This window comes from Gopherus evgoodei, chromosome 9 (assembly GCF_007399415.2).
Source record: "Gopherus evgoodei ecotype Sinaloan lineage chromosome 9, rGopEvg1_v1.p, whole genome shotgun sequence".
Taxonomy (NCBI): domain Eukaryota; kingdom Metazoa; phylum Chordata; order Testudines; family Testudinidae; genus Gopherus; species Gopherus evgoodei.
In genome coordinates, this window is record NC_044330.1 from 48,980,701 (window position 1) to 49,001,534 (window position 20,834).

Sequence of the window (20,834 nt, forward strand, 5' to 3'; positions counted from 1 at the left end):
CTTCCCGACCCCAAATATGGCAATCAGCTAAACCCTGAGCATGTGGGCAAGAGTCACCAGCCAGCACCCAAGAAGGAATTCTCTGCAGTAACTCAGTTCCCATTCCATCCAACATCTCCCCACAGACCATTGACCAGACCTATCTGGTGGTAATCCAAGATCAATTGCCCAAATTAACGATCCTATCATAACATCCCCTCCATATACTTATCAAGCTTTGTCTTAAAGCCAGAAAAGTCTTTTGCCCCCACTACTTCCCTCGGAAGGCTGTTCCAGAACTTCACTCCCCTAATGGTTAGAAACCTTCGTCTAATTTCAAGTCTAAACTTCCTAATATCCAGTTTATACCCATTCGTCCTCTTGCCTACATTAGTACTAAACTTAAATAATTCCTCTCCCTCCCTAACGTTAACCCCCCTGATATATTTATATAGAGCAAGCATATCCCCCCGCAGCCTTCTTTTGGCCAGGCTAAACAAGCCAAGCTCTTTGAGTCTCCTTTCATAAGGCAGTTTTTCCATTCCTCGGATCATCCTTGTAGCCCGTCTCTGAACCTGTTCCAGTTTGAATTCATCCTTCTTGAACATGGGACACCAGAACTGCACACAGTATTCCAGATGGGGTCTCACCAACGCCTTGTATAACGGTACTAACACCTCCTTATCCTTGCAGGAAATACCCCGCCTGATGCATCCCAAAATCGCATTTGCTTTTTTAACAGCCGTATCACATTGGCGACTCATAGTCATCCTGCTATCAACCAGTACCTCAAGGTCCTTCTCCTCCTCCGTCGCTTCTAACTGAAGCGCCCCCAACGTATATCCAAAATTCTTATTATTAATTCCTAAGTGCATAACCTTGCACTTTTCACTATTGTATTTCATCCTATTTCTATTACTCCAGTTTACAAGGTGGTTCAGATCTTCCTGAATAGTATCCCTGTCCTTCTCCGTGTTAGCAATACCCCCCAGCTTCGTGTCATCCGCAAACTTTATTAGCACATTCCCGCTCTTTGTGCCAAGGTCAGTAATAAAAAGGTTAAATAAGATCGGTCCCAAAACCGATCCTTGAGGGACACCACTAGTGACCTCCTTCCAGCCTGACAATTCACCTTTCAATACGACCCTCTGGAGTCTCCCCTTTAACCAGTTCCTTATCCACCTTACAACTTTCATATTCATTCCCATCTTTTCCAATTTGACTAACAGTTCCCCGTGCGGAACCGTGTCGAACGCCTTACTGAAATCTAGGTAAATTATATCCACCGCATTTCCTTTATCTAAGTAATCTGTCACCTTCTCAAAGAAGGAGGTCAGATTGGTTTGACACGATCTACCTTTACTAAATCCGTGTTGCAATTCGTCCCAATTACCATTGACCTCTATGTCCTTAACTACTTTCTCCCTTAAAATTTTTTCCAAGACCTTGCATACTACAGACGTCAAGCTAACAGGCCTATAATTACCCGGATCACTTTTATTCCCTTTCTTAAAAATAGGAACTACATTAGCAATCCTCCAGTCATACGGCACAACCCCCGAGTTTATCGATTGCTTAAAAATTCTCGCTAACGGGCTCGCAATTTCACGCGCCAGTTCCTTTAATATCCTCGGATGGAGATTGTCCGGGCCCTCCGACTTCGTCCCATCGAGCTGTTCAAGAACGGCCTCTACCTCAGTTGCGGTAATATCCACTTCCATATCCACATTCCCGTTTATCATCCCTCCATCAATTAATGGGAAGACTTTCTGGGGATGCAGAATTTCAGTTCCCTAATCTTGTTGATTTCCATTTCTTTTGATCCTAAGCTTTATTATCATTGACTTGACTGACAAATCCAGAGTTTTGTTAAAGTCATTTCCCCCTCATCCCGGCTAAACATAAATTAAGTGAAATTAGGATGCAGTGGAACAGAAAAATATATATTTAGAATATAAAACTAAATTAAAAAACATACATCAGCACATTAAGATAGAGGACTGAACCACGCAGACTTTGGGAAATTCATAATGCAAGATTCCTATATCAATGTTAACTCGACCACATTGCATGCACATCCTGTTTATTAAAAGGCACGTTTTATAAAGTCTAAATTTCTGGCCAGATTTGACCTGAAAGCATCCTTTTAGGGCCCAGTTTTCAGATGGATCTCAGTTTCACACATATTAATATTGTCCCTGTGTTTTGTTCATATAAAGTTTTAGGCATAAATACTAGCATAGAGATGGATAAGTAATTAACCTGCAAGCACAGATTAGGACAGGTACTTAAATACCTAAATGGTAGAATTTGCATCCACAATTAATTATGGTTGCAAATAATGTGGGCATAATTTCTGTGGGAGTCTAGTGCACCAGAGAAGAAAATGGTCTCCTTTGAAAAGCTGGGGCTTAACTTTTCTGTCAGAATCTTCACTTCTTAATTTCCTGATTTTGCATGTTCAGTTCCTGAGCTCTAATACTGCACTAACTTAAGTTTCTGTATTTAATTTCCTTTTTTTTCTTTAATAGGAAAAGTGGATGATGGGAGAAGGGGAGGAAAGAAAAATAATGTGCTCAACATTGCATATCGGAATAGGCATGACTGGGTTCTTGGGTCTTCTGAAAATTTGGCACAAGATTTCTCAAAGTGGGTAACCAAAATTAGTGAACTTGTCTGAAAATTGGCTGTAAATTTTTCTATAGCACATGTACAAACATGTAATTTGAAAACTATCTAATTTTTAAAATGCTAAGCTCTTTTTCATTTTCCATGTGGACAACAATCATGTCGAGTTTGAGCTCTTTTGAGGTACATGAACCCAGAAGAAAAGGACAAGAAAAGCTAATTATAGGAGTAGTGGTGTTTTGTATATGTTCTGGTTTTGCTCTCCACTGCACCTTTGCCCACATTAAACATACCTGCATTGATTTGGCTCCATTGTCTAAGAAAATTCTCCATGGGGCTGAGACAAAGTATGGAAAGTGTCACCTTCGAAGGATTTTTTTTCCAGGCAATGACAAGCAAGAATGGGTTGGAAATGAAAACACTTGCTTAACCTTTACAAGTTTGTCACCTGCAAACTCTAATAATGGTATGAATTTTTACAGTGGACAGTTTGTGATTCACTGAGGATTTTCTCTCCTTTGTTTCGTTAACAGTTTGAGGGTCGAAAGTATTGTGAGCATGATTTCCAGATGCTGTTTGCACCCTGCTGTGGGCAATGTGGTAAGATCTCCATGTGCAAAACTATCTAGTCTCTTCTCTTCCCTGGGTGGAAGTCATGAGGCAGAGGATCACTGGGGATGAAAATTTTAACCCAAGGGTCATCCTAAGCATCAGGCTCTCTGGACAGTAACAAAGAATTACTCTGGCAGTGGTTAGGAATGAAGATGTTCTTCTGGTACTCTTGTGGGAGGAAGTGGTATTTTCAGCAAGTCAGAATATACTGGGCCTTGTACAAGGCATTGAAAAGGAATGGGGGTGGATGTGGGGGAGGGATTTTTTGCTCAAATTTGGTTCTGTTTACAACTAAGGGTTGTGTTTTTCTTTCCAAGGTGAGTTCATTATTGGACGTGTGATCAAGGCAATGAATAATAATTGGCACCCAGAATGCTTCCGTTGTGAGCTCTGTGATGTGGCACTTGCCGACCTAGGCTTCGTAAAAAATGCTGGCAGGTAAGAGAGAGCAGAGCCACAGGGGCTTAGCCCGGTACATTGTGGATGTGGGAGAAGAAGGTCTGTTAGCACAATAAAACAAAAACACAGAGGCAGATAAAGAATAGAAAGGCACAGAATAAGCCCGGAGTAGGACTGAGTTGTTGGAAAGTGAGAGATGGATAGAGAAAGGGCAATGGACAGGACACTGACTATCAAGGACATATGGGTAGAGGAGGGGCCTGAAGGCGGAATGCCAGTAGATTGCCAGGATTTGGGTGAATGGGCAGGAGGCTGTGTGAAGAGGAAAGGATTCCAGGCGTGATGTTGGCTTGCATGTGAGAGAGAAACGGGCATGAGAGACTGAGGGGGAGCCTCTGTTAATAAAAAGACCATCTCCTCACTGATCCTTTTAAACTATTTATTTTATGTATGTATAATAGGTCTGAACAAGTCCAAAAAGTTTTTTGTTTTAAAAAAATTAATGTCAAAAATAATACAAAGAGGACATGAAACTTGTACAAAAGCACATCCCGGTAAGAAGAGAGACAGACGGTTTGACAGATAGCTTTGAATTCTGAAGCACAGTGGATTAACTTCAAACTGTTATACCTCTGTCCAGCAGGGGTTGGGAGAGTCATTGAGTTGATGTTTCTACCTGCTGACGTGATCAACGTGGAAAAAGGAAAGAGGATTATTTGCTTCACCCTGTCCACCAGGGAACCTTCCATAATTACTTCCTGTTCAAGTAATCCTCCGTATAACACCAGTCTGTAGGCATCCAGAATTACAGTTAATGGATTTCCTTTTGGCTTCTTGGCTTATGTCTCTAATTGGCCAGTGCCTTTGAGCAGGCTGGGTACCAGCTGGGAAAGCAGTCAGGATTCCAGAAACTTAACCAAGATAAAAAGTTATTTGATTTCATAATTTAGGATCTAAACTCTTGGAGACATCGAGAGCTCCTTCCCAAGGGCATGAGTAGAATATGTAAATAAGATTGATCTATCATATGGCTTTCTATTGTACGCATCACTGCTGTACCTAAGCATTTCAGAGGCAAATATGATTGGCTTAGCAAGGTTCCTAGCGGACACAAAGAATTCTTCTGCTCTTCTCCTTTTGTAGCATGGGATTTCTCCTACCTCCCCTGCTTGTTTTAATACCCAGATATGTTCCATTGGGTGCAACATTTATCAGTGAGGGTAGTTAAGCTAAACTAGGTTAGTGATCATATTTAGCAAATGAAATGTTTTTCAGACCAAACAAAACACTCTGAAAGAGCTTTAAGGCTTTCCCCAAGCAGACTGGGTTTCACACTTTCAACACATCTACTTTTCATCTTCTTGGCTTTTTTTTACAGGGATTCAGTTGTAGGGTTCAGCATTTATAAACCAATGGAAGATATTCCCTTTACTGATTTTTTTTCATGAGACTTCTTTCCATTCCCTTTTATTTTAGCCTGAGATTATTAAGGTGATTGATAATTCAAACAGGACTACACCCCAAGGCTTGTTCAGAAAATGCTGCCTGTAACTGAAGGCAGCTCCTAGGGCCTTAGACCACAAACCCAAGGACAGGTTGAAATATTAGCATGATGTTTACTGCTCATTCCCAAATCCTAGGCATAGACAAGAGGCCTGTGGCGATAATAACTTGACATCCCTTGGGAATCAGGATGTCTTCCATTTATTCCAGCCACAGGTTTCCCTTTCCCCCTATTCAACAGGAATACCATATCCCCCCAACTCTCTGAAAATATTCACAATAGATCCAGAGACACTACTGTTCTCCTCTGATACCCCAGGACTGAATCACTTTGGCTGGCACAACATAGTATTTCAAGGGAGGGTGTGCATGTTGGGCAGGAGGCAATCAGCCATTGAATCTAAACATACGTCTACACTACCCACCGGATTGGTGGGTAGCGATCAATCTATCGGAGATTGATTTATCGTGTGTAGTGTAGATGTGATGAATCAATCCCTGATCACTCTCCCATCTACTGCTGAACTCCAGCAGTGCGAGAGGCAGAAGCAAAGTTGACAGGGAGCCGCGGCCGTTGATCCTGTGCCGCAAGGACACGAAATATGTAATTTTAATTCGATCTAAGATATGTTGACTTCAGCTACGCTATTCTCATAGCTGAAGTTGCGTATCTTAGATCGAATCTCCCCTCTCTCACTGCCCCAGTGTAGACTAGGCCCTTAGTCCTTGAATTCCAGTTGTTCTGTTTCTCAGGGTGGCCAACATTTGCTTGAATGAGCCTTGAGTATAAAACTCTTAGATGGAGAAATCATGGATTGATTACATTCTTGTTTCCTTCCCCCATCCCTAAATATTCAGGCCTCAGCTTCAGGATTGGGCAACAGATGCTGCTGCTGTTGCATTCATGTTCAGATGTCTTGTGATTTATTGAGGTTACAATCTGTCTTCTGGCGGAGATGAGCCATTTCTGGTTGTAGCTGCATAGAATAACTGAACTCTCCTCCTTGATATTGCAGGACTGATACTGACTCTGGGGATAACATCTTTGTCCTTGGGGTCACTTGCCTTTACTCTCTAGAAAGTCTCTTGGCTGTGTTGTGCCCAGAAGTGTCAACAAATATGATCACTTGCTCACAATTCAGATTTAGCACTCAGTGAGCTCTCATTTGTCTTCCCTTCATAACTTGGAGGCATCATTGCAGCTCTTTTGCCACAAAACAAGCTGCACAAGGCCTCACGGAACTTCTCAGCCACAAAGAAATACATCACTGGGTCAAGGGCGCCATTCAGGCTGGTAAGGCAGGAAGTGATGCGGTTACTGAGTGCCAGGACTCGCTTGGTTTCACAGGAAGTCTTGGTGCCATCATAATGGAGAACGTAAATGTAGCGATTGATGTGATAGGGTACGAAGCAGACCAGAAAGATCATGAGAACAACTATGATCATCTTGATGGCTTTTTCCTTCAGGTGCTTATCAACTCTGTTCCCACTCCTCAGGCTACGAATAATCAGTAAGTAGCAGGTTACTGTAGTAATAAATGGAAAGGTGAATGCCACTGCCAAGGACACGAGAGCATGGCGTGATGCCTTCTCTCTGTAGAGCTGTAGGCAGACAGTCGTGTTGTTCATCTCAGCTGTCTGCACACTGACCAACAGAGGTGTCATTGCAACAGCAACTATAACCCAAAGAAAGGCACATGCCAAATGGGCGTAAAGTGACCTGCGGAGTTTAATGGACTTCACAGGGTGCACAATGGCTAGGAAGCGGTCAATGCTGATGCACATGAGGAAGTAGATACTGGCATACATATTGAGATAAAAAAGGAAGCCAATGAGTCTACATGGGATCTCGCCAAATGGCCAGTGATTGCCAGAAAAGTGATATACTAGCCGGGTGGGTAGAACCAGCACAAAAAACAGGTCAGCCACAGCAAGATGCATCAGGAAAATATTGTCTGGAGTGCCTGACTTTTGGTCCCGGATGAAGAGCCAAAGAGCCAGGGTATTGCCAAAAAAAGCCAGGATGAAATCCAGGAGATAAAAAGTGGCAAAAAGGATGTTCTCTATATGGGTCTCTTTGCCACATTGTTCAGAAGTTTCCAGGGAGGAGTTGAGGAATAGGCTTGAAGGATCTGCTGGACCATTCATTCCTCACTACAGCTCTGGGGCACCAGCCAGGGACCTGAAAAAAATCAAGAAAACAGATCTTACAAAGAACCTTGGTAATGGTCAGACCGCATGGAAATCAGTCAAAATGTCTCCTGCTTGCTGAGAGAAGTAATTAAAAGGACACTGTCCAATTTTTATAAACTCAGAGTCTGACCTACTTCAGAATTATAAACCCCTCCCTCTCAGTTGGATTTTCCAGACCTTTCCTGTCATTTGAAGAAAATATTGTAACGCAATCAACTGGCTGTACATTTATCTCCAAGATGTTCTGAGACTTAGTAAGTGATAAAGGTGCTAGACACCCTTGTACCAGGTTAACAGAAAAGTTTAAATAGGCACTATACATTCAGAGAGCGACTGACTTTTGGCATGGTGCCAAAATATTGGTACTACTTGTCCTAGGATTTAAAGAGCTTGTGTGACACAGGGCCAGAAAGGGTTAAGCAACTTGCAGAATAAATTAGCCAAATTGAGCCTTTAAAGACATATTAGAGGAGTATATAAATGGTAATTAGGGCTGTTCCTTAGCAATAGCTAATATAGCCCTGTTAAATAGACTAGAGCTTTGACATGCAAACCTGTGTTGTTAGAGAATTAGAGGTAGTACTAATTGTATGTGTTTACCATATATACTCATTCATAAGCCAAATATTTTTGGTAAAAAAGTGACGCATCAAAGAGTGGGGGTTGGCTTATAAATGGGTCTACACCAACATTTGATGATTTTAAACTCTATGGAATCATTGAATTGAATATCTAATATATTGTCGTTTTGTTTACCTGGAGCATCTGCAGGCATGGAGCCCTTCAGCTCCCTGTGGCCGCGGTTCACTGTTCCCAGCCAGTCGGAGCTGCCAGAGCTCCCATTGGCTGGGAACGGCAAACTGTGGCCACTGGGAGCTGAGGGGCTCCGTGCCTCTGAACGCTCCAGGTAAACCAAAAACCCAGGTCCACTAATGGCTTACCCTAATGGGCCAGGAGTCAAAGTTTGCCAACCCCTGAAATATAGGGTTGGTTTATGAAAGAGTGATACAGTTTTTGCTATTTTTACCTATCCATCTTGGGGGGTCAGCTTATAAATGAACGGGCTAATGAACGAGTATATATGGTACTTATATCTTGTTAGATGTTAACCATATAAATAGATGAATCCTGTCTATTGATTCAGAGATCAAAAGGGAATATTAACATTTAAATGAAACTTGAGTGTAGTAATTTCATTGTCTGTACTTCTCTTTGAAGTTTGTATAAATTATCAATGAACTACTTAATGGATAAATATCTTGTACTAATTAATTACTAGTAATGCTTAGGAAATAGAAGGTTACTTCAAAAGCCTATTGTTCATCCAAGGACTGTGTGCTGTCAAGAGGCTGCAAAAATCTCTTAAAAACGCTTGGGACCTCAGATCTGCTTAAGCTTCATAGGGAAGGTTGAGTCGCAAGATTGTGGTCTTCAGTGCCATTCTGGATAGCCCTGTTATTGGATATGGACATTGGACTGTAACCTAATGAAGTGATTCTGGAAAGGATGCTTTGCAACTCTAAGCTCACCATCTGTACTATAAAACTGACCTAAGAACGCTCTTCATACCTGTATGTATAATGATCTTTTAACCAATACGCTCTCTTCTTTTTTTAATAAATCTTAGTTTAGTTAATAATAATTGGCTGTAAGTGTGTATTTGGGTAAGATCTGAAATATTCATTAACCTGGGAGGTAATATATCCGATCCTTTGGGATTGGTAGAACTTTTTATATGATGAACAAGATTTTTAGTAATCCTCATCATATTTGGCTTGCCTGTCTGGGAGGAGACTGGATTGCTTTAAGGGAACTGTGTTTTTGGCTTCTGAGTAACCAATAAGGTATTATAGAAGCTGTTTTGTTTCTGGCTTGGTGGATCTAAGTACTGGAATAACCACCAGTTTTGGAGATTCTGCCCTTCTTTACAGTTTGCCCTATTTGAGCAATCTCAGCATGGCACCCCTGGGACTAGAGTCGCAGCTCCTTATACAGAAACTTCACTGGAGACATAAGTATCCAGTTTTTAAAAAAAAAACAAACAACCTTTGAGAGTATCTGGCTTATTGCTGGAGAGAATGGGGAGGGGAGAGTTCATATATCCATCTCTGGTAGAAATGTCTCTAGGTGCATGGTTCCTGGGATCAGGTGCCAGGAATTTAATTTAATTTTTTTTTTTTAACCAGAAAATCCCCAGAGTTGGTTTTGTTACTGGGCTGGGATTCAGAAGAAAGTTCTTCCAAACAGTGCAGTGGCTTCTGCCTCAATTGATTCAGACAGTGAAACACTATTGACTTGCTTTGGGAAAGACTTCCCTGGCTGTTAGGAGGGGAATTTCTCTGCTACTGTGTTCCTTTTTCAGTCCCTGCATGTTCCTCTTCCTTGAAAGCTCCAGTAACTATATCTGCTGCAACTGACCCTGTAGCTTTCTCAACCAGCAACATAGTGAAATTGACCTTATTCTTGTCACTCTCACTGCTGCCCACAGCAGAGGGACATAATGACCAGACTTTCATGGACACTTACCCAGAGCTTTTCTATGATATGGAACAGATCTTGAATTAAAATCTGTAACTCTTACTTTGGCTTTGAGTCTTTTGTATTATTCCGCTCCTCACCTGCTCCCTAGTCTATAAAATGAAAATATGAAAAAACTGTGAGCTGGATCCCTTCCTCAACTACATCTGTACATGGAGTTGAGTCTGTTGTACATCTCCCACTGTCCCTGAGGGATGTGGGGAGAGGAGGGTGGTCAGAGATGTCTGCAGCACCATCCCCTTGTCCATGGGACCCACTGAGAGTGCTTCACTGGGACACAGCAAAGACAGTGGAAGCATTCCCCTAGCAAAGGAAAACCTGCAGGGGTTGATGCCATGATCCACTACATGGAAACTCCTTTGAGGTGTCAGCTTGGGCTCACAAGATCAGTAGTTACTCTTGAAAATGTAGGCTAATGTATTTTGGGATGTACAGGGCAGCAGCCAGCAAAGGGACAAAGTGAATGTCAGTATGATTCACCTGCTGCTGTATTAACCGGGGTATGGGGGAGATTCACTTGAGACTAAGGGACATCATGGAGATACATGGGCTCTGTGTAGAACCCAAAAATCTGTGTTCAGACCACCTACATGCTAACCCACATGCGCAATTGAATGATCTGTTGGAAACTGAGAGAAAACTTTTGGGAATTTTCTTCCTCCACAACAATCCCAGGGATCATGGCATCAATCCCTGTAGGTTTTTCTTTGATAGGGGAACCTATTAGCACCTGCAACATTTTTACCAAAACTATATTAAACTCTTGTACTTAGCTAGTTGAAGACTTATGTAAAACTTGATTATTCCTACTTGTTTGCTTAGAATGGGGATCAAGTATCCAGTTTTCCTCCTTTTATTTAAAAATAAAAGGCTCTAGTATTCTGTCATACTGGTCCAGATTCTGAATTGGCAAAGGGAGTGTTTAACGCCATTGCACTGCTACTGCTGTGGTATTTGACCAGTAGTACAGGATACTATAGTATATTTGTATAAGGGGAAGCAGTAAAGGAAGCTGAAGAAGTCGGAGGGAGAGGCTGCTGGGATAGATGGAGGAAATATTAGGCAGGAAAGGAAGCCCACAAGGGGAGCAGGAGTGGTCTGGGATGTATTGGAGATTACAGAGGCAGTGGGAAGTGGAATTGAATCTGAAAAATATCTGGAAAAGAAGAGTGTTTTTCTTAAGTTATGATCGCACAAGTCAAGAAGAATGTCTGTTTGGTGTAGGAGTTTGGCTTTTCTCCAGGTAACCCTTGTCTGTGCAAAGCGGCCACTCTTTACTTTCACATCATTGCTGTTAATTAAGATATGTAAATAGATGCTTCCTCCTTTCTGATCAGCCAGTTCCCCCTTACCCTAGTTAACAAACCATTGTGATGTTTGCTGATGTTATCGAAGATGCCTCTGGCAAAAACCTTGCAGCATCCTGAAATTATACAGCAGTAGACGAGTGACTGCAACAGAGGGTAATGCCCCATCTTCCCTCAGAGCAATGATTATTGCTCAGAAACATTTAAGAGGTGAAATTTCTGGTGAAGAATAGTCCAGTAACACAGACACTGGAAGCAGAATCCCAAGAAAACACTTGTCTTTCAGATAGGTGGATAGAAGTGGGCATACTCTGAACCAGACTTCTTCCACTGCCAAGCTGGTTGACAGACAGGAAGGATGAAGATCAATATAAGTGAGAATGGATAGAATTAAGAAATAGAAATTCTCCCATCTGGCCACAGGGGTCCCTCTTTTTCTGTGTTGAAATGCTGTGCAGCTGAGCTGTGAAGTTTGGAGATTTAGGACCGCAGGATCCTTTGTGTGCCAACCAGCTGTGTGCTTGTTCCTGTTTATTACTGAAAGAATAAAAATGAGAGTATGAGGACAGCCTGCATCAGTGCTTGAGCGGAACACTGATCCTTGGACCACATTTTTCAAAGCACAGCATATTCTATAACAGTGGACATGCATATTTGCCCCACATTTACATGTGCAAAATGGAGACTTGTTGATAAATGCAAAGTAATGCACATTAGCAAATATAATCCCAACTATATTAGGTGTTACCACTCAAGAAAGAGGTATTGGAGTCATTGTGGATAGTTCTCCGAAAACATCCACTCAATGTGCAGCAGCAGTCAAAAAAGCGAACAGAATGTTGGTCATTAAGAAAGGGATAGATAATAATATATCATATTGCCTCTATATAAATCCATGATGCGTCCACATCTTGAATACTGCGTGCAGATGTGATCACCCCATCTCAAAAAAGATATATTGGAATTGGAAAAGGTTACGAAAAGAGGAACAAAAATGATCAGAGGTATGGAATGGCTTTCATATGAGGAGAGATTAATAAGACGGGGGAGTTTTCAGCTTGGAAAAGAGACGACTAAGGGGGGATATGATTGAGGTCTATAAAATCATGACTGGTGTGGAGAAAATAAATAAGAAAGCATTATTTACTCCTCATAATACAAGAACTAGAGGTCACCAAATGAAATTAATAGGCAGCAGGTTTAAAATGAATAAAAGGAAGTATTTTTTCACACGACACACAATCAGCCTGTGGAACTCTTTGCCAGAGGATGTTATGAAGGCCAAGACTGTAACAGTTAAAAAAAGAATTAGATAAGTTCATGGAGGACAGGTCCATCAATGGCTATTAGCCAGGATGGGCAGGGATGGTGTCCTAGCCTCTGTTTGCCAGAAGCTAGGAATGAGTGACAGGGAAAGGTTCACTTGATGATTACCTGTTCTCTTCATTCCTTCTGGGGCACCTGGCATTGGCCACTGTCGGAAGACAGGATACTGGGCTAGATAGACCTTTGGGGTTGTAGGGATAGCTCAGTGGTTTGAGCATTGGCCTACTAAACCCAGGGTTGTGAGTTCAATCCTTGAGGGGGCTGCTTAGGGATCTGGGGCAAAAATCAGTGCTTGGTCCTGCTAGTGAAGGCAGGGAGCTGGACTGGATGACCTTTCAATGTCCCTTCCAGTCCTAGGAGTTTGGTATATCTCCAATTATTAGTATGGCCATTCTCATGTCCTTACGAGACTTACCTCTTTGTGTACATGCTTCCCAGGTGTGCACATGCAAAGATAGTGTTTGTGGAGTGTGCACATTTTTGCTAGTGTTACTTTGGAAAAAACCTTGTGAGTTTAGTCCCTAAATGAAAGTGGTATTGGAAACTAAAAGACTTGTTATCCTTATTTTTTCTATTTTACACCAAAGGAGGAGGAAATCTTACCCCTTTAATGGCTATTGAAGACAGGGCACATCCACATTAATACTCATGGTGTGATTCTTTGAATTTACACTCTTTGTGCTGCCACTCCATTTATTTAAATAATCCCATCCACAAACAAATATGTAAGGAGGCATGATCCTGCATAGCAACAGTTAGATTAGACTGTGGTTAGCCATTAGTTTTATATTCAGTTATAACACAGGCAAGGCATGTTAGTCTTGTTTCTTTTTGCTGGAAGGATTTTACCTCTGTTTGCTGTAACTTTGAACCTAAAGCTGGGGGCGGCCCTCTGGTCTATAGGAATCTGATTACCCTGTAAAGCATTTTCCATTCTGATTTTACAGAGATAATTTTTACCTTTTCCTTCTTTAATTAAAAGCTTTCTTTTTAAGAACCTGATTGATTTTTCCTTGTTTTAAGATCCAAGGGGACTGGATTTGGACTCACCAGGGATTGATGGGAGAAAGGAGGGGGATGGTAAATTTCTCCTTGTTTTAAGATCCAAGGGGTTTGGATCTGTGTTCACCAGGGAATTGGTAAAGTCCCTCAAGGCAACCCAGGGAGGGGACGAAGTTTTGTGGGGACAGAGGGTGCCCCAGACACTGGAATTCTGGGTGGTGGCAGTGTATACCAGATCTAAGCTAGTAATTAAGCTTAGAAGTGTCCATGCAGGTCCCCACATTTGTACCCTAAAGTTCAGAGTGGGGAAAGAAACCTTGACATGTTGAGAAAACAAACATAAGACTAACACGCCTTGCCTGGCTAATTACTTAAAAGTTTGAAACATGAGAGACTGATTCAGAAAGATTTGGAGAGCCTAGATTGATGTCCCATCTCTCTCAGTCCCGAGAGCAAACAACCAACAAAACAAAAAGCACAAACAAAGACTTCCCTCCGCCAAGAAAGTATCTTGTCCCCCTATTGGTGCTCTGGTCAGGTGTCAGCCAGGTTTACTGAGCTTCTTATCCCTTTACAGGTAATAGAGACATTAACCCTTAATTATCTGTTTATGACAGAGGTGCATTTATCATGTTCTTAAAATTCTCTGTGGTGGTCAGATTCTGTTAGAACTGACTTCCTGTGGTGCATCTGGGGTTTGAGATCAGTTTTCTGTCAGTATCTGACATAGAATAGCAAAGACACCAGTGATGAAATCCCGGCTCTGTTAAAGTCAATGGTAAAACTCATTTGACTTCAGTGATGCCAGGATTTCACCACAGGACTGCAGGGGTTGAATGAGGAATATCAAGAAGTCCAGTAGGGTAGTCACAGGGAGGAGAAACATCTTGGGGATTAGGGCTGCAAGAGCTTATTAAATGTTGATGGATCTAGCTCACATATGTTCTTATCTGTCAAAAGTCTGTATTGTTATGGGAGGAAGCTGCTGTTACATATGTTATCCTGTGAGAGCCTCTCTTTTTCTTTCTTTGTCAGAAGGTGTGACGAAAATAAATGGCTCTTTTTACTGTGATACAGCAAGGCCAGAGGGCAGCAAGAGAGTGATAGAGGGGAGCCCAAGCATGATTAGAGCCTTATTGCCTGTAGAGGGAAGAGAGGCTGCTACAGTTTAATTAGAGCACCTGAAGCCAGTTAAGCCAATTAGAGCACCTGCTTCAATCAGACAGTTGGAGGAGTTGAAGCAGAGTGGTTTGGTGTTGGAGCAGAGAGCAGTTTGGAGGGAAGCAGATGAGAGCTTGAAAAAGTGCTGTGGCGGGCCAGAAGACCACGACCCCAGGTAAAGGGAAACATGGCTTGTACAGAGCAGAGGGACTCCATAGACACAAAGGTTTGGGAGAAACCTTGCCTAAGCAGAGAGAGGGCAGGAAGCCCCACAAAATGAAGGGCTGGAGAGGGAAGTAGCCCAGGGGAAGGAATCGCTAGTTCAAGTGGTTTGCCCTATCCTTAGGGCCCCTGGGCTGGGACCCGGAGTAGAGGGCAGGCCCGGGTCCCTCCCTCTCTACTCCCTCTCTCTGGGATACTAATGGGATAGTTAATACCTCAGCTCAGGGGTGAGAAATGGCTCCCTGAACACCCCCACAAGAAGAGATAATGCGTGACCCATCATAGTAATGCCGGCAATTTGCTACATTACAAAACCCTTTCAGTTAGGTTCTAAACTCAAATGATCCTCTGAGTTTTAACTCGTGCTGTTTTAACATTCTTTAATTTTTGTAGCCATTAGTGTTGATTGTTGAGTTGAAAATGAAGGTGTCCTTGGCATTTGAGTAGCTCAGGAGAAGTTTATGTATCACTAGAATTAATTGCTGCACTGGCTTTGAGAATTGAAATGCTAATTTTAAAAAATGTGCGGCTTTAAATGTTCTTAGCACAATAACACTAGAGCTGTGGAAAACCAGTGATGGCTTTACTCTGTGCTTCTGTTAATAACACATGAAGAAGGTTTAGCAAATTATTACAATTTTTTTTTAAAAATCTGATTAAAAATAAACATGCACATTTTTGTATTAGGCTTTTATTTATTTTTGTTCTGTTGTGGTACACTGCAGAATAACTCTGTAATCTCTAATAAACTTGTCACTGTAGCATGTACAAATGCTTTTGCTTGAAGCTAATTAGAAATCTTATCTCCTTTTTAAAATTATCTAGTATCCGGGGCTTGTTCTACAACGCAAGAGGTTCTGAATCTGTAGGCAGAAGAATTCTTTAGTTGTCTGGTTCCCAAGCCCAGAATTCCACTTGACTTGCGCTGCTGGGGTAGTGTGAGTATTTAGTGATTTACAGATTGCTGAATAGAGCTCTATTCTGGTGTTAGCCATTATTGCAAGCCTCCCATAGCTGATTTATAAGCAGGGATGTAGTTAGTCATTTAGAATGTGTGCATACAGCTATATTTTATGGCCCTCCCCCTCTCTCACACCCACACTACATTGGTACTCTCTTGGATAGTTGTAATAGTTTATACAATGATATTACTGTTCCAACGGGTGCTCTTCCTATTTGTTAATAAAAACTTGATGAAAAATAAGCAAAACTTTCTAGTTCGTCTTAAATAAGAAATCAAGCTAGCTTGGTTTTTGCTACAATCTAAGTGCTTCTCAGCTAGAAGCGCATGATGAGTTCTCTGATGGACTTCACAGTTTTCTGCTCTTCTCTAATTCTTTTGATTAAAGGTGGTTCTGCCTGGGGAATGATCTGTTTTGTTTTAAATAATCAGTGCTGATGATGGTGGAAATGCTTTGTCAAGCAGGAAGATCTTGCATCTTTCCCAGAAAATCGTTTAACACTGGATGAAACTCCCTCCAGAGCTGACTTCCATCTGGCTGAGAATACTCGGTTGCCCATGGGAAATTAATAATGTAATGAGGTGACATTTGTGGTGTATGCCTGTCTGTACTGAAATTCTTTGTAGACTTTATTTGTTCAACAACTCATACACTATGTGTATTAGCCACTCTGTACATCTCCCACCACCCTCACTGACTTGACTACAACAGCGTAAAGCCACCAGGAAAGTGCCTCCATTATTCTACCAGCCAAAGCCAGTTCTCTTACCTCTTGATGACGCAGTCCTACCGGTGAAGGGCAAAGTCCTTCTAGAGTAAAGTTCTGGGAGCTCCTTCTGATGCCAGCAAATCAAGGGGAAGCGTCAAAGCTGAAAGCCATCTGATGATTCAGAAAGAGCAGACCGTTTCAGACTTAGTGAGGGTGGAAGAGAGAGTCCCTCTATATAGAGTCCTGCTAGCTCTGATAATGCATTATCAGCTCACACAACAGAGGAGAGGAGATGGCACACTTGCAAAGAAAGGCAGTTTTCATTCCAGCTGAAGCCTTGGAAGGGGTGAATCGCTGCTGCTGCTGTTATATTTTTGAATATTTCAGTGTTTGTCCTGCTTCTTAAAGTCTCTCTGAACCCCCTAGTCTTTTACACTGACTCTTTGGAGTTCTGTGATTATTTTAGAGGGTTGGAAAGGGGTATTGTGCTGGGGGGGGGGAGTCTGGTATTAATAGACACAACAGGACACTTGAGAATGGGATAATTCCATGATGGTGGGAGTGGGGGTGAGAGAGGTGGCTGCTATGGCAACAGCTCTGCGATTCCAAGACTTCACTTTGCTTGCAATAGAGGAGGGTCTATGGGACAGCAGAGAGGGTTTGTGAATGGGGAGGGGTTGATAATGGTTTATCAGTGCAAAGGGTTGAAGGCCCCTTATTCAGCTGAATGAGAGGGTTTTTTTTCAGGACACTTGCTGCAGGGTCCCAGTGTCCTGCCCTGTATAATTAGTCCCCATTTGACAGTGCTGAATAAAATTGATGCCTTTATCCAGGGATGAGCACAGCTGCATGCTTTCTTATAATGGGGCGCTGTCTGCTTTTTGTGGGGACTGTGGCTCCATCTGGCAGGACAGTGGTTCCAGCCCTGCAAAGAGACTATTACACAAGTGAGGACTTAAAAAGTGAGAAAATAATAATCATGCTTTCAACTTATGCAGGTGCTTTCCATCTGAGGATCATAAATGTTTGAGGCCACACGACACCCCTGTGCCACATAGAAGTATTCTTAGCCCCATTTTACAGATGGAGAATCCTGAGGTTAAGTGGCTTGCCCAAAGTCCCACAGGAAATCCAGGAGAGAGAGCCTGGAATAGAACCCAGATCTTCTGACTCCTAGTCAGTTCGTTGTATTAGCCATGACACCACCTGTCCTTTACCATTTTTCCCTGTAGTTGATGGGCTCTTTGGGAGAATACCTTTAAATCTTAACCAGGGATGTACGTGTGACTGTAGTGAGGGGGAACTAAGCATGCTTTTGTCAGCTTGGACAATGGTGAGAAAACAGGCATAGGTTGTTTTCTCCATTTGCCTGCTGTGTTCAATTTAGCCAAACCTCCACACCCAGCAAACCACACTACTGCTGGGAAGACAGCCGATGGGTGAACTAAACTAAAGACCACTCCATGAGAGCTTTTAAATACTGGGCATCAAACTGGCTGATTCAGCTCCTTGTCTTTTGATTAGTCTCTGTGTAAACAGGAGCACTGAGCTTTACAGCTGTTTATCTTTTATCCCTTTTGTCACAGACTTTACTCCCAGCAATGTCAGTCGCATGCCCTTCCCGATCAGGACTTGTGCTTCTGTTGCAGTTTGAAAAGTATGAAGTGTTTGCAGCACAGAACTGCAGACTCCCTTGTTTGTCTTAAACTTAATAGGGAGCTTTTGGGTAGAAGGGCTATGATTCAAAGACTCTCTGGTTTGTCCTGGTTAGTGAGGACTAATGGATCCAACCATGATGGAGGCACTTTAGCAATGTACCTTCAAGAGGAGCACTGAGAGTGAACTCCCTTCAACAGAGCAGTCAGAGGATTGTGTGCTTAGATTTATGTAAACACAAACACATTTATAGATTTGTAGGAACATACGTACATATGTGCACACAAGCTCTCCGCTGTGTTGATAAGACATATATTAGCTACTCTGATATGCATACCTATGAGTGTCTTTATTGCTGCGTACAAAAGGAGATGCTTCATGCATAGTGATTTGGGCCCATGTGCAGTCTCCATTGTGTTTGTAAGCTTACTGCACACTTGCAGTTACAGACAGCTAAACTGTCTACTGTTTTTACTGCACTTGACACCTGTAGTGAGGAGAAGAAATGCCGCATAAGGAGGCCTGGGAAATACCTAACTGTATCTGAATGGGGCAGGTGGAGTTACAAGGCTACCTCAGGCTTTGGTTAACACTAGCACCATTAGATGACGTTTAACTCCCATCCTCTAGAGCAGTGGGGTTAGAACATTGACTGCTGTCTTTGGAAGAAGGTTACAGAAACCTATAACCCTAACCAAAAATGTGCAGAGCACGACTCTCTTCTAGAAAGATTCTACAGTGCTAATCTACCCTTTCTTTCAAATTTTCACCCAGGCACCTGTGCAGGCCTTGCCATAATCGGGAGAAAGCCAAGGGGCTAGGCAAGTATATCTGTCAGAAGTGCCACCTGATAATCGATGAGCAGCCTCTGATGTTCAGGAATGACTCCTACCATCCAGATCACTTCAACTGCACCCACTGCGGGTATGTTCTCCTCTCTCAGCTTTCATCAGTAAACCAGGGAAATGTACTGTATGGACAACAGTTCAGTCTCTTTCTGGACTCTGTAATCGTCAGCTACACTTTGCAGCCTTTAAGTTGTCTGGCAGACAAGAAGTTCTGTATGTGAAAGATCAAAAAAGTTGGGATCAAAAAGGATAGAAGAATTGGAGTTATTCTGTTCAGCTATATAGGGTTCTCCTTCCTCCATACATTGCTTACAGGGCACCATTGTCTACTGGGCTTGGGAACAGTTCCTGGAAATGAGCCACTCTCAAAAGTCCTGTTTTACATTACAAAAATAACCTTGTTTAAACATGGTTGTGGCCAAACTGCTCCGCATGATTTAGCCTTGCGTTTGTGGACAGAAAGACCTATTAGATAACCATCATGTTAGAAAGTGGTTTGACCACAGCCATGTTTCACAAGCATAATTCAGGATGCCTGTGTTTATAGTGTAGATGGGGGCCAAAGCATGGAAGCTGGCTTTGAAGTTCTCTCTTCCACAGCTTCATCTTAGATAGTCACGTCTGGAGGGAAGCTCACATAAGGCTTAATCATGAAACAGCTGTTGGCTGGGGCTTGGGTCAGCACTGTTGCTTCAAGAACACTTGTTTGTGTTGTTTTCAGGAAGGAGCTGACTGCTGAGGCCAGGGAGCTGAAAGGGGAACTCTATTGCCTGCCCTGCCATGACAAGATGGGTATCCCAATCTGTGGAGCCTGTCGCAGGCCTATCGAAGGACGAGTGGTCAATGCTCTGGGGAAGCAATGGCATGTTGAGGTGAGATCATTGTGAAGCTGCCTGTGGAATGCATACTGCCAGAGGTCTAATGCAAGTTGGAGGCTGTTATGGTGAACATTAGAAATTTCCACCATTCCTGTTTAGGCCGAATTCAGACTGTATTTACCTGGGGTGAGCTTTACCTGGGTAAGTCACATGCACTAGAGTTGTGAATGGTGCATTTAATCTTTTGCACAATAACAGTACATTGTTTAATTTATTCTCAGGAAAACTATTTTAAAATTTCTGCATTACATTTCAAAGATTCTGGGGTCTGCAAAATAGCGTTTCACTGAAGTTATGTACATCCTCTCTATGTCCTTCCCTCCAGCTCCAAATAACAAACTGTAACATCGCTGTGACACTTCCCAGGAGTACCCAGGTTGTGAGACACCTCACCACCACCTGCCCTTAGTGTGAAGCACGCTTGAATCTGCCTGTGATGGATCAGCTCCCTAAAACCACCAGCCTCTGGTAGCACAAGCACTACCTTCCAGTCCTCATTTTCACTGTACAGGTAGCCATAAGCATGTACCGAATCCCTGTAGTATCCAGTCCCTTATCCATGGGACACTCACAGAATTACCAGGTCTGCCTTTCCCAAAGGAACAATACACACCAGCATGTAAGATTCAATCCAGAGCCAGCACTTTGCTTACTACCACATTACTTAGATAAATATATTTTTGTTTTCACTATAAATATATTATCAAAGAAATAGAGAATATTGGAAACAAATGGTTGTGTAAAACAAAGTCATAACATGATTTCTAGAGACTAATCTTAACTAACAAGTTTCTGTCTTGTCTAAAAAAGCTTCTCACCCAAAATTCTCTTCAGCATTTTCAACCAAGACTGTCTTCTTCACGAAGCAGAAGTACTGTCCTTTTATTCTGTTAGTGAAGAGTGCCAGGATG

At 42.3% G+C, this 20,834-nt stretch overlaps 2 protein-coding genes across 5 annotated transcripts in view; one reads left to right on the forward strand and one right to left on the reverse strand.

Moving 5' to 3' along the window:
* The window catches only part of LIMS2 (LIM zinc finger domain containing 2), a 58,149-nt gene that overhangs the window by 30,094 nt on the left and 7,221 nt on the right, over positions 1–20,834 (forward strand). For all 3 annotated transcript variants that reach the window (XM_030575361.1, XM_030575363.1, XM_030575362.1), the window contains exons 3-6: positions 3,141–3,207; positions 3,537–3,657; positions 18,972–19,121; positions 19,767–19,917. In XM_030575361.1, coding sequence (XP_030431221.1) covers positions 3,141–3,207; positions 3,537–3,657; positions 18,972–19,121; positions 19,767–19,917 — 489 coding nt within the window. The remainder of the gene's footprint in view (positions 1–3,140; positions 3,208–3,536; positions 3,658–18,971; positions 19,122–19,766; positions 19,918–20,834) is intronic.
* Positions 5,604–17,013, reverse strand: GPR17 (G protein-coupled receptor 17). 2 transcript variants are annotated; one of them, XM_030575364.1, is made up of 3 exons: positions 16,602–17,013; positions 11,441–11,696; positions 5,604–7,305 (listed from the first exon to the last, which is right to left on the reverse strand). In XM_030575364.1, exon 3 carries the CDS (start codon positions 7,267–7,269, stop codon positions 6,253–6,255), a length of 1,017 nt encoding a protein of 338 aa, XP_030431224.1. In that variant the 5' UTR covers positions 7,270–7,305; positions 11,441–11,696; positions 16,602–17,013; the 3' UTR covers positions 5,604–6,252. The 2 variants fall into 2 exon arrangements, with proteins under 2 accessions (XP_030431224.1, XP_030431225.1); XM_030575365.1 differs by lacking the exon at positions 11,441–11,696 and having other exon boundaries at positions 5,604–7,303.